The sequence below is a fragment of the Leptopilina boulardi genome, unplaced genomic scaffold (assembly GCF_019393585.1).
Source record: "Leptopilina boulardi isolate dan_hultmark-lab unplaced genomic scaffold, ZJU_Lbou_2.1 LbouV2_224, whole genome shotgun sequence".
NCBI lineage: Eukaryota > Metazoa > Arthropoda > Insecta > Hymenoptera > Figitidae > Leptopilina > Leptopilina boulardi.
This window is the reverse complement of record NW_026137779.1, coordinates 567894-580228: the sequence shown is the minus strand read 5'-3', so window position 1 is coordinate 580228 and position 12335 is coordinate 567894. Positions and strand designations below refer to the sequence as shown.

The window sequence follows — 12335 nt, the reverse complement described above, 5'->3', positions numbered from 1 at the left end:
ATAATATGCACACAAATTAATGATGATTATTTTAATTGTTATGTTAAAAATTAAAATTTTTCATTTTAGCTCAACCATTTAGTAACAATAGGAGGTTCAAGATTAAGAAATTTTTTGAATTATGCAGTAAAAAATAAATAAATTTCCTTTAGTGTAAGCATTTGAAATATTTAAAATGAAAATCCTGCTATTAATAATAAGGCATCTCAAACTGCCTGGATTGTCATAAACAAAATAAAAATTTGTTTCTTCTAATAATTTCTTATAAAGAGTCACAAATAAGACAAATTTTGTAGACTATAACCGTCCAATCAATTGTACTGCCTTTTACTGTAGTCAGAGAAAGAAGACTTAATATTTTAGTTTAGATGTAAGTGGTTTGTACATAGCGTGTTGCTAGATACTAAGGACTATGTATTTCTAAATTGTTGGACTAGTGCAAGTGATTGTTAAATGGTATATTTTTTGATATTAATAATAATAATTATTACAAAAGAAAGTTTATTTTCTAAATGTTAAAAACATTTTTGTAACTAAAAAATAAAAATGTTTAAAAATATCTTTATATAACGTTTTAATTTTTTTATCACAATATTAATCTATTAAATACAGTAAATTAGACTTATTTCCCCCTGGCGTACTGTGTACACAATTTTTGGGGCATAATAAAAGAATAATACTTCCATATGGACACTGGAACCTAGGGTATCTTTTTGATGTTCTTAGAAAATCCTTAGGACATCTATGATCGTTCGAAAAGACATCATCATAAGAATGTCCTACATACATCCTATGTCCCAGTGTCCACTGGGTTGAAAAGTATACATGTAGAAAGTAAGTTTTAAGTTCGCATGCTTTAAGTCCATCTGTAATTCTATAGAAAATATGTTTTTGTATCCATAAAAAAAAATTGTTGAATAAAAAAATTTATTTTTACTATTTTTGAAGCATGTTTTTGAATAAAAACATTGCGTTTAGGTTCAAAATGCTAAAAAATACCATTGATATTCATTTTATGTACTTAAGAATTCATTTGTTTATTTTTCCAACTAATTTCAAATCATAATTTTATAATTTTTTTCATAATTTATATTTTTTATTTTAAAATTGTGATTTGAAATTAGAAATATGAACAAATGGTTTCTTAAATAAAAAAGATGAATAACAATGTAATTCTTAGCATTTTCAATCTAAAAAGAATGTTTTTTCAAAAATAATGCTTTACAAATATTAAAAATAAATTTTTCCATTCGTTAATTTTTTTATAGATACATAAACATTTTTTCTACAAAATTACGGATGGATTTTAAAATCTATCAATTTGTTAGGAAAATAAAAATTCAAAAAAAAATAAAATGTTTTCTGAACGATTTTATTTTACGACCATTCAATTGCTCTCAAAAAATTACTATAAAATTTGTTTCACATAACAGAAAATATCGTTGTAGTCTCTCATTAAATAACATTTTTCTCTGGGTGCATTAACCGATTAAAACTTTAAGGCCTTCTCATTTCCAAAAGCATTTCCGCAATTGCGTCTCTTTTTTCTTGGCCAGGAAGATTGTTTCCCCTATCTTCAATGTTTTGGTCACCTTCTTCTTCATATTCAACATTTCCCACTTCATTCAATATGTCTTCGTTTACTTCATCATCTAAATCAAGACATATGTTGTGCAGTACACAACATGCAGCAATCATTAGAGATCCATATTTAACTTTTTGTAAATAAATATATTTCATCCTGCGACAGCGACCTTTTAGCAAGCAGAACGCTTTTTTTTTATTGTACACCTTCATTGTACACCTCCATGCAGTGTTGATTGACACACCGAACCGATCTGCCACCGATCTAAAAAAATGACAAGATTGATAAGTTTTATTCATTGATCAGAATAAATTTCAAGATTCACAGAACCCCGCACAAAATATATTTGAAAAAACTTTCAATCAAATTATTGAAACTTCCAGGAAAGTCTCCAATTGTAATTATAAAAAATTTTTTCCTTTAATAAAAAGTCGGTTTACGGATATATTTATTCTCTATGAGTGTTGATAGTTAAATAATTTTAGTGGATAAACGGACCCGTAAACCGAATTTTTGTCAGAGAAAACTTTTTTTTTTAGAATTACATTTTGAGTTTTTTCTAGAGACTTCGATTAATTTGACCGAAAGTTTTTTTTAATTATGATCAATTATAAGTTTGATCCATGTTTTTTTAAATTTAAAAAATACGTTTCCACATGCTCTAAACCAACGGATTAACGCTCGATAGATTGTGACCGAGCGTTGAGCCAGAGTAAGAGAACTAACTGAACATATCTAATTTAGAAAAAAACAAAAAATTACCACACGTTTTTACTTAAATGTTACTAAAATCTGAAGGCTGTATTGCAAGCATGTCAAGTCCAGCTAGTTCTAGTCAATCAGAACGTACCATTACACTAACCAAGTTTTCATAATAGTTGAGCACCTTTTCCTTCTCTCAGAGCACTCAGAGTGTATACAACGAAAACACCCCGTATTTCCCATCAATTCCAAATTTGAAAGTCCATCTGTCTGAAGCTGATTTTCCTTTCCTTTATCAAAAATCGAAAAAACCTGAAGTTGCAAAGTACTGGTACTTTGTCTGAACTCTTTAAACAATTTGCAAGTTCATCGATCACAGAAATATCATCTGGGGAAGCGGCTGGTGGTCTCCTAGAAAATAACAAATTCTTTGAAACCGACTATTTTTTAACCAATGAACCACTTAACTGCAGTAAACGATATACGGGTGATTCTACAAACGAAGGACGAAAATGAAGAAAATATGGATACAACATTTTTTTCTCATTTAAGGTCTGAAAAGTACTTTAACTTCAAGTTAATGACACTAAAAAAGATATCTGAAAGTAGCCAGACAAAATATTAAAAATTACTAAAGTTATGGTTGTTTATAAACAATTTATCCAGGAAATTAAGATCGTGTATAGAAAATTCACATTAACACAAAAAATAATATATAGATTCATACAAAATTTATTACTCGGGGGTTTTCGAGGTCGCTGATTACGAATCCGAGGTCAGTTTTTAAAATTAAAAATGGCGGATCCAATATGGCGGACTTTTTTTTTAAAAAATCGTTGGGATTTGCTTGAAACTCTCTACTCGGGGGTTTTCGAGGTCGCTGATTACGAATCCGAGGTCAGTTTTTCAAAATTCGAAATGGTGAATCCAATATGGCGGACAAATATTTAAAATCACTGGAAATGAGAAAAATGAAAAAACAGGTATAAATTTCAGAAGAAATTTTTTTTTCAGGCTTTCATAGTAACATATGTTTAAAAATATTGCAACCTTTGTAAAAAAAAATTAATATTAAAAATTCAACCCGAGGGTGCAGAAAAATAACTAAAACTACCCCTAAAAACCAAAACCTTTAAAAATTAATAAATTCGCTTGAAAATTGTTACTTGGGGGTTTTCGGGGTCGCTGATTTCGAATCCGATGTCCGTTTTCAAAAATTAAAAATGGCGGATCCAAAATGGCGACCGATAATTATAAAAATTTACTAGATTCGCGTGAAACTTATCACTCGGGGGTTTTCGGGGTCGCTGATTACGAATCCGATGTCCGTTTTCAAAAATTCAAAATGGCGGAACCAAAATGGCGACCGATAATTATAAAAGTTTACTATATTCGCGTGAAACTTATCACTCGGGGGTTTTCGGGGTCGCTGATTACGAATCCGATGTCCGTCTTTAAGAATTCAAAATGGCGGATCCAATATGGCGACCGATAAATATAAAAATTCACTAGATTCATGTGAAACTTGTCACTTGGGGGGTTTTCGGGGTCGCTGATTACGAATCCGCTATCAGATTTAGAAAATTGAAAATGGCGGATCCAATATGGCGGAAGAAATGATTAACTTTCATTAGATTCATCTGAAACTTATTACTGAGGGGTTTTCGGGGTCGATAATTACGAATATGATGTCAGTTTTTAAAATTGCAAAATAATGCTGGTGTCATTATTGCCTATTAATTTTGTAGCTTTTAGTGCCTGTTGTTAGGAGTTTAGTATGAAAATGAAAATTACAGACCCAGGCTCAATCGGTGAGGTAGTGGGAGAACGCTACACAGAGAAAACGAAACGACGCGCTGATTGCCTTATAACAGCAGTTCCACATGGGAGCTTCTTTGCTACTGTCGTACCCCCCCTTTCATTTACCCAATGCACTCCCCTCTACGCCATCGTGGAGGGGATTGCATTGAGTATGTACTCAATGCATTACTCAATATGATAATAATCAGTGAAAATAAATATTTTTTTGATTGTTGAAAACTGAATTCAGTATCTTATAACTTATGAATTAGGGGTGGATTTCAAGGGTAGGGGGTGAGTTTATTATTATTATCCATATCTGTGAAACATTGAAATACTTTTTTACAATTCAGAAGCACTTAGAATCCATATAATTTTTTTCATTTATTCACAAAAACATTTATCATTAAGGGGTAGTTATTTAACTTAAGGGTTGTTTTTCAGGGGTTGTTTATATTCAGTATTAATACTTAGTTATCATAGAAAATTTTTTTTTTCATATTTTCGAAAATCAGTGAAAATAATTTTTTTTATTGTTCCAAACTGAGAATAGTTATGAATTAGGGGTGGGCTTCAAGGGTAGGGGGTGAGTTTATTATTATTATTATCTATGTCTGTGTAACTTTCAAATAATTATTTATAATTTAGAAGCAATTAGAATCTATAGATTTTTTTTAATCATTTACAAAAACTTTCACCGTCAAGGGATGATTATTTGACTTTAAGGGTGTTTTCAAGGGGTTATTGATCCTTTTCAATTTTTAAGCAACCAGGCAATGTTTATAAATAAATAAAAAGTAGATAAGAGCTGAAAAATATTTAATTCATCAATTTGGTTAAATATCAGTTTTTTGGGGTAGTAATGTACCGTGGGGGTGGTTTTAAGGGGTGAGACATGTTAAAAAAAAATTTTTTCTCATACTGAATACTTTAGTAATTAAATCTAATACACATTATAAGTCTAAAGTAACGACAAAAAACTCGGCCATTAAAGGGTTAAAATAGTCAAATTCTGAAAATCTGGCTTGAAACTCGAAATCTGGTAATTCTAAAAAGAAAAAGTATAGAATGAAACATTTTTTGCACGTATAATTTTGATAAACAGGTTAATTTAAATTAATAAGTTTTTTCAAAATTTGTTCGCCATATTGGATCTGCTATTTTGAATTTTAAAAAACTGACGTCGGATTCGTAATTAGCGACCCCAAAAACCCCTGAGTAATTATTTTCAGACAAATATATTAAGTTTTTTCAAAAGTCGTCCGCCATATTGGATCCGCCATATTAAATTTTGAAAAACTGACGTCGGATTCGTAATCAGCGACCCCAAAAACCCCCGCCTAATTATTTTCAGACAAATATATGAAGTTTTTTCAAAAGTCGTCCGCCATATTGGATCCGCCATTTTGAATTTTGAAAAACTGACGTCGGATTCGTAATCAGCGACCCCGAAAACCTCCGAGTGACGAATTTTAAAAGGATCAATGAAAGGTATCGCTTTAAATAGTAATTTGTTTATATAATTTCTTTATAATAGTTACGTGTGTTCTACTAGAACATAATTTTACAAATTACAAAACTGTAGGAGTACTTTAAGTGTCTAATAATAAAAAATATTTCGATTTTATTGTGATATTCATACGATTCACAGGAAAAAAGTACTTTTTATTTGTTTATTTATATTAATATAATTATATATGCAAAATGAAAATTGAAGATTGGGGTTTAGCAATATCTTAAAGTGAGGATTATTTTAAGTCAAGAAAATCGAAAAATGTTAAAAAATTATTAGTTTTACGCTGTTTTTAGTGCTTAATGTATATCCTGTCTCAAAAGTGCCAGACGAATGAGAACCAGACGAATGAGAATTTGGCAGTTTTTTTAAAAAAATGATAGAAACAACAATAAATAAAAAAATAAGCAATTCTATCCGACAAAGAATTCAAAGTTGCAATACATAAGCCTATAAAAGGACCTAAAAATAATATTTTTTTCAAAAAAATAGATGCCAGACGAATGAGAATTTGTCTGGTCACAACGCAATCTTGGTCACAAATTGAGAAATCTTGGTTAATAGAATAACAGATTAAATAAAACGCGCGTGGTATCACATTTAGTTTAGTTTAATTAACAACAATAACGAACTGTAACTTCATTAGAATGTTGATTTTTAATAATTTTAACGTGTTTTCAACTGCCAGACGAATGATAACAAAATCCAGCGACAAAATTCAAGAAGATATTTTATAAATAAGGTATAGAGTAATGTCATAATTATTTCCATATTAAAAATCTACAACTATTCAAAATTACTAATCCAGTATGAATTTTCCGCCAAACACTTGAAAAATAATATTTTTTCACAATATGAACTGTCAATTACACTGCGGGACATGCCAGACGAATGAGAATTTAGCACTTTGATGTGTATTTTTTGCAAGAAATATTTTTTTTCATCGGCTGCTTTTTAGTGCCGCAATAAAAACCATTTAGATTTACAATTTTCATAAAAAAAATTTTTTTTTTTTAAATTAATATACAAAATAAGCTTGACCGCTCATAATTCCCTCGTTTGTAGAATCACCCATATATATTTTTTTCTTTAATCAATCAGAGATTATTCACAAATAATGTAACGTTGTCAGCCATTTTCTGAACATAACCCATATGTAAAATACCATGGAAAAGAGAGAGGAGCACGTTTAAATTTCTTAAAAAAGTGCGTAATATTATTTGCAAATACTCTTTAATATACATATACATACCATGATTTATTTTCTAAAAGATTAATGTAAAAACATGATATTAAGAAATGTCGCAATATCCTTTCCACTTACTTGTTACATGGAACAGATTGCGGAGAACCGCAACCAAGAACGGTTTTTGTTGGTTGAGTATCACCCTTTTTGGATTTAACAGTTTTCAATGTAGATGGTGGGAATAAGTAACGATCCTTGTTTGCTTTTGATGTAGAACTTTCTGATTTTCCAGGTTTAACTTGTGTATTTAATGGTTCTGCTGGTTTTTTTAAATCCTTGATTGATGTTGATTTGTGACTCTGCGAATCATTAAGTTTAATTTTTTTCGCTAATGCTTTTAATTGATCCAGCTGTTGTTTTACACTTGCGCTCTGCTTAGATATTTTTTTAGGAGGATCATCGTCATCATCTGTTGTCAATAGATTTGCAGGAGTTTTTATACATCTGCCACTACTGGTGGCAGGTTCTTCTAGGTGCTCTTTTGGCATCGCTTCTTTCTGTTCCTTTTAGATATGTCTTGACAATAAGGTAGATTTCTATGCAAGAAAAGTTTGGAACATGTACTATATTTGCTTCAAGTCCATGTCGTAAATACTCTCCTCCACTCAATGCGAAATTTGCTTGAAATCCATGCGATTTTCGGATGGATTTCTTGCAACGGAGATAGAAATGATAGTGCGCTTGCGTGACTTCCGTTCACGTGTCGGTCGAAGGGTCCAGTCCCATTTGCAAGAAATCCATCCGAAAAGCGCATAGATTTCAAGCAAATTTTATATAGAGAGAAGGAAGGCAATTTTATCATGTTCTTAAGCGTTTATAGTTTACAGATCAATCAGAATTAGTATTCTATTTTGATTTTTCTCTCCGTGTAGAAATGGTGAAAACAAATTTTCCTCTATATAGAAACATGCTATATGAGATCCTGATCAATTGTCCGGATGTATGTGTGTGTGTGTGTGTCATTTTTGTGAACACGATATCTTTAACTGGTTTTAATTTGGGTAAAATTTAGTTGGCTTATTTATCACATTTATCTCTCAAATATGACAAGAGAAATTTTAAAAATACCCCCAAAAAAAAATTTATCGTCTTTTTCCAAAATTTTTTTTTAATTTAAAAAAAATTTTATATAAATTATAGATTTGATTGAAATTAATAGCATTAATGTAAGTTAAAAAATCAAAAATTCACATTTTAGCTATAAATGTTGTTTTCATCAATTCATGTTTATATGTATATAAAATAATTTTATTCTCTGCATCGAAACGAATTGGTTGATATGAGGCAAAATTCCTGAAATGTCCGAACAAAAAATTAAAAGTTCTCGAATTGTTCTGCAATTGTTTATTAACAATCTACTTATCCAAAATACTTCATATAGGGCTCGTTGGATGCGGAATTACCTTAACTTTCAATTGGTAAGTTGAGAATTACCATAACTTTATTTGTTTGTAAAATATTTTATTTTTTACTAACAACAAGCATACAAAAGCCCTATATGAATTATTTTTGTTCAATTTTAGTTAAATAACAATAAAAAATGAAATATCTTACAAACAAATAAAGTTATGGTAATTCTGAACTTACCAATTGAAAGTTAAGGTAATTCCGCATCCAACGAGCCCTATATGAAGTATTTTGGATAAGTAGATTGTTAATAAACAATTGCAATGTTAACTAATTGTTTATTAACAATCTACTTATCCAAAATACTTCATACAGGGCTCGTTGGATGCGGAATTACGTTAAGTTTTAATTGCTAACTTCAGAATTACGGTAACTTTATTCGTTTGTAAAATATTTGACTTGTTATAAACATTAATTAATTAATTAATTAATTAATTAATATCTCAAAAACTTTAAAACTTAAAATTACATGTTTTGTAGGAAATTAGTCAAGCTTTGCATTGAGATAGTTAAAAATAATTTTAAAAAATCCGATATTGAGATAAACGTAAATTAACACTTTGACCTTGAATTTCAAGGTCAAATGTTATTTAAAAAGAAAAAATTTTATTAACAGCGTGTAGCCCGTCAAAAAAGCTTTAAAAATCATTATATATATGTTAACTTTTATGCATTCTACTTATAAATATTGTACATTGAAAAAAATTTTTTTTTTCAAAAGTCAAAAATTAAAAACGTTGTAATTCAAAAACTATTTTATTAAATTCAATAATAATTGATTTTTAGACTTTCACCAACAATAACAACATTTTAGAAAAGTATGGATTAAATTCGAGAACTTTTAATTTTTTGTTCGGACATTTCAGGAATTTTGCCTCATATGTAAAGTATAGATTTGATTTAAATTTTAAGAATTAATAAAAATCGAAAATTTATATTTTAACTAAAAAATTTTGTGTTTTTTTAATTTCAAGTTAATACATAAAATAATTGTATTCCTTGCATTGAAACGAATCGATTCGTATATATAAAGTATATGTTACACCCAAAATGAATTAAAATTTTCTTAATTTTTCAAAAAATTTAATTATTTTGAAAAAGTTTTCAACTCGAAATTTTTTAAATCAATCAATTGGATCGGAGAAATTTATATAGCTTCCTCCACGAGGAAGCAAATTTTTTGCTTCACACAATGAGGAAGCAAAATGTTTATAAAATAAATATAAAGGACCCCCTCCTTATTTAATGTTTCCATTGGCTCTAATTTCGGCGAATAAAGTATTTTCAAAATACACGTAATTTTGGTCTCCGAAATTGATATACAAACGCGCCGCAATAGAAAATTACGGTATTAGTTTTAATTTCTCATATTTGTTTAAATAATCGATTTTTATAAAGTTAAACATTTTTTTAACATTTAAATAACATAACCTTTGAGTTTAATAAGTCTTAAATTGAGTTTATACAATAGAAATGTCGAATTTTCTATTTCAAAGGTGTTTTGACTCGAATCGCGCCGCAATTAGTGCATTTACCCTACTTATAAAAGAAAATAATAAATTTCTCTTTTAAAACGTAAATAACTATTATTTCAAATGTTTTGAAATTTCTTTTAAAGAACACGATAAATATAACTTACTTGTTTTTATTTTTAGACGAGGAACTGAAAAAATATAATTTTCTATATTATATTATCCGTGAGCATCCATGTTTATAACGTTTAATATTTGGTTTTTTGCTATCTTAAACCACGAACACAAACTACCTAAGCCTCGTGCATTTTGTTTCGGTATAATTACAGAAGCAGATATCTTACTGTACTCGATTTTTTCTACTTATTCCAGTAAGGTAGCTAAAAGCCACGGAGGAATAGTAAGGAGACCGATCTTGCTATAGTAGCGCTTCTGAAAATGGCAGAAAAACATGCACGATAAGTGCCAGTTTCACTGCATTCTACTCAACCACCAAAGTAGTTGAGCATGCGCATTAGCCATGTGCTGTCTCTTTCTCTCGCAAAAAGTGTGCGAGTGAGATCTGTCCGGCTGAAAAAACTTGTACAAGAAAATGTACAAGTTCTTGTACATGTTCATTAATGAACTTGTACATTTTCTTGTACATGTTCAAGTAATGTTCTTAAATAAGTTCAGCATCCGGAATTCAGACATGTTCTTGTACCAGAACTTGTACAAGATCCTGGATACGAAAATATACTTGTACAAGAAAATGTACATGTTCTTGTACATATTTTTTGTGCAGGTTTCATGTACAAGTACTTTTAGATGAACACGTTTATGTTCTTGTACAAGAACATTTGTTTAAAAATGTTTTTGAAAAAAATTTGACATTTTAATAAGTTATAATTAATAAGACTCTTCACTTATGCATGCTAAAAATTATTGCGCAGCTGTAAAGGCTTAAGAAAACTACTGCGCAGCCTTTAAAGTTTTTAATTTTTAATTTAAAAGACATAAATAAACATGTACAAGAACATGTTCCACATCTGGTACAAGAAAATTTACATGAAACCTGCACAAAAAAAGTATGTACAAGAACATGTACATTTTCTTGTACAAGTATATTTTCTTGTTCAGGATCTTGTACAAGTTCTGGTACAAGAACATGTCTCAATTCCGGATGCTGAACTTGTTCAAGAACATTACTTGAACATGTACAAGAAAAGGTACAAGTTCATTAATGAACATGTACAAGAACTTGTACATTTTCTTGTACAAGTTTTTTCAGCCGGGTGGCTGACGTATATTTCTCAAGTCTTCCATGCGTGTTGTGATAAAACACTGAACACTAAGATTTTTTTGTGACATATATGTATATCGCATAACCACACTTTTCATCTGTCAAAATTGAGGTCCAATGCGCATGCTCAACTACTTTGGCCAGTTGAGTACAATGCACTGAACCTGGCACTTATCGTACATTTTTTTCTGACATTTTCAAACGCAGAGATCGGTCTCCTTACTACTCCTCCATGCTAAAAGCTAAAATTCGGCCAATTACTAAAGAACCATCTTGTGATTTGATTCTGTAAACATTCGATACCGCCATCTATGGCAAAGTTGTTATACTTCAGCATCAACTCCCGCGCTACATTTGAATTAGTGTTTAAAATTTTTACTTCTATTAACATTTTTTGTTTTGATTTTCTTTTAATTTTTTAAGGTATTACACCATAATACCACAATATTACAAGTATTACATAGTATTACATGATATTACACAATAATACTTATTATTACAAGACATTACAAAATATTACAGGTGTTACCAAGCATTACCAGGCAAGTGTACACTTGACTACCAGAGTAAATTCCCCCTCGATGATGCCTATGAGGAAGCTGATGGCTTATTATATGGAACAGACATGGTCAATACATGTAAGTAAATTTTTTTACTAAAAAAACTGTCACTAAAACTTTAAACGAGTTTTTTTCAAAACCACTATTTTTTAACTGGTGCCTACGTTTACTTAAAATCTATTAAACCGATCGGGCTGCAATTGGATGTTATTATTCTACACATGAGTGGCTATCGTTCGAACTACGATCATGATTTTACCTAAATAATTTCCTTTTTTTAAAAAAATTATTAACGAAAAAAAGGCGATTTTTGAAACTTTTTTTAACAGGCAGCCATTTTGTTATTTATTAAGATAAATTGTTTATTAACGTTCAGATGATAGCGACAAGCTTACTGAGTAAAACTACGTTTGATTTTTTTGTTTTAGGCAATATTGAAGGAAGCTATCATGGGAACCGTCCAGCCACGCATTTTTCAAAGAGTCATCTTTGACCCAGATAAAAAATTATTTTATTACTTTAAAATTCATCAAAAAAAAATTTGTGTATACTTGATGATACCAATTATAATTATGTAAAAAGAGCGATAGAGTTGTATTTTATTTTCTTTGAAAAAAAATTCCTGAAAAAAGCCTAAAATTTCTGCCGTCACATAGGAATAGTGCCTTAATTTAAAGTAAAAGAATTGTAACGATGTTATCTTCTATTATATTAAGTTAACAAATTTCGAAAAACGACACCGACCCCGTGACCTCGACACCGTCCTTG

At 29.8% G+C, this 12335-nt stretch overlaps 2 protein-coding genes across 6 annotated transcripts in view; one reads left to right on the top strand and one right to left on the bottom strand.

Annotated features, from left to right (window-relative positions):
• The window catches only part of LOC127279891 (uncharacterized), a 258929-nt gene that overhangs the window by 204859 nt on the left and 41735 nt on the right, over positions 1-12335 (top strand). The window contains exons 4-5 of one of the 4 annotated variants that reach the window (XM_051302533.1): positions 11530-11645; positions 11996-12151. The exons of 2 other annotated variants lie outside the window; for them this stretch is intronic. In XM_051302533.1, the coding sequence (XP_051158490.1) occupies positions 11530-11645; positions 11996-12145 (266 nt within the window). In that variant the 3' untranslated portion in view covers positions 12146-12151. Of the gene's footprint in view, positions 1-11529; positions 11646-11995; positions 12152-12335 lie in introns of those variants that run through there. One more of the 4 variants, XM_051302536.1, reaches the window with a different exon arrangement.
• LOC127279904 (uncharacterized) lies at positions 1391-8314 on the bottom strand. 2 transcript variants are annotated; one of them, XM_051302564.1, is made up of 3 exons: positions 6925-8314; positions 2436-2698; positions 1391-1849 (listed from the first exon to the last, which is right to left on the bottom strand). In XM_051302564.1, exons 1-2 carry the CDS (start codon positions 7332-7334, stop codon positions 2530-2532), a joined length of 579 nt encoding a protein of 192 aa, XP_051158521.1. In that variant the 5' UTR covers positions 7335-8314; the 3' UTR covers positions 1391-1849; positions 2436-2529. The 2 variants fall into 2 exon arrangements, with proteins under 2 accessions (XP_051158521.1, XP_051158520.1); XM_051302563.1 differs by having other exon boundaries at positions 2448-2698.

Bases quoted from the DNA above. Each gene is read 5' to 3' on its own strand.
- LOC127279904 (XM_051302564.1), bottom strand. From the start codon at position 7,334: ATGCCAAAAGAGCACCTAGAAGAACCTGCCACCAGTAGTGGCAGATGT. The intron at 2,699-6,924 runs GTAAGTGGAAAG...GTTATTTTCTAG, and splicing joins CAATCTGTTCCATGTAACAA to GAGACCACCAGCCGCTTCCC.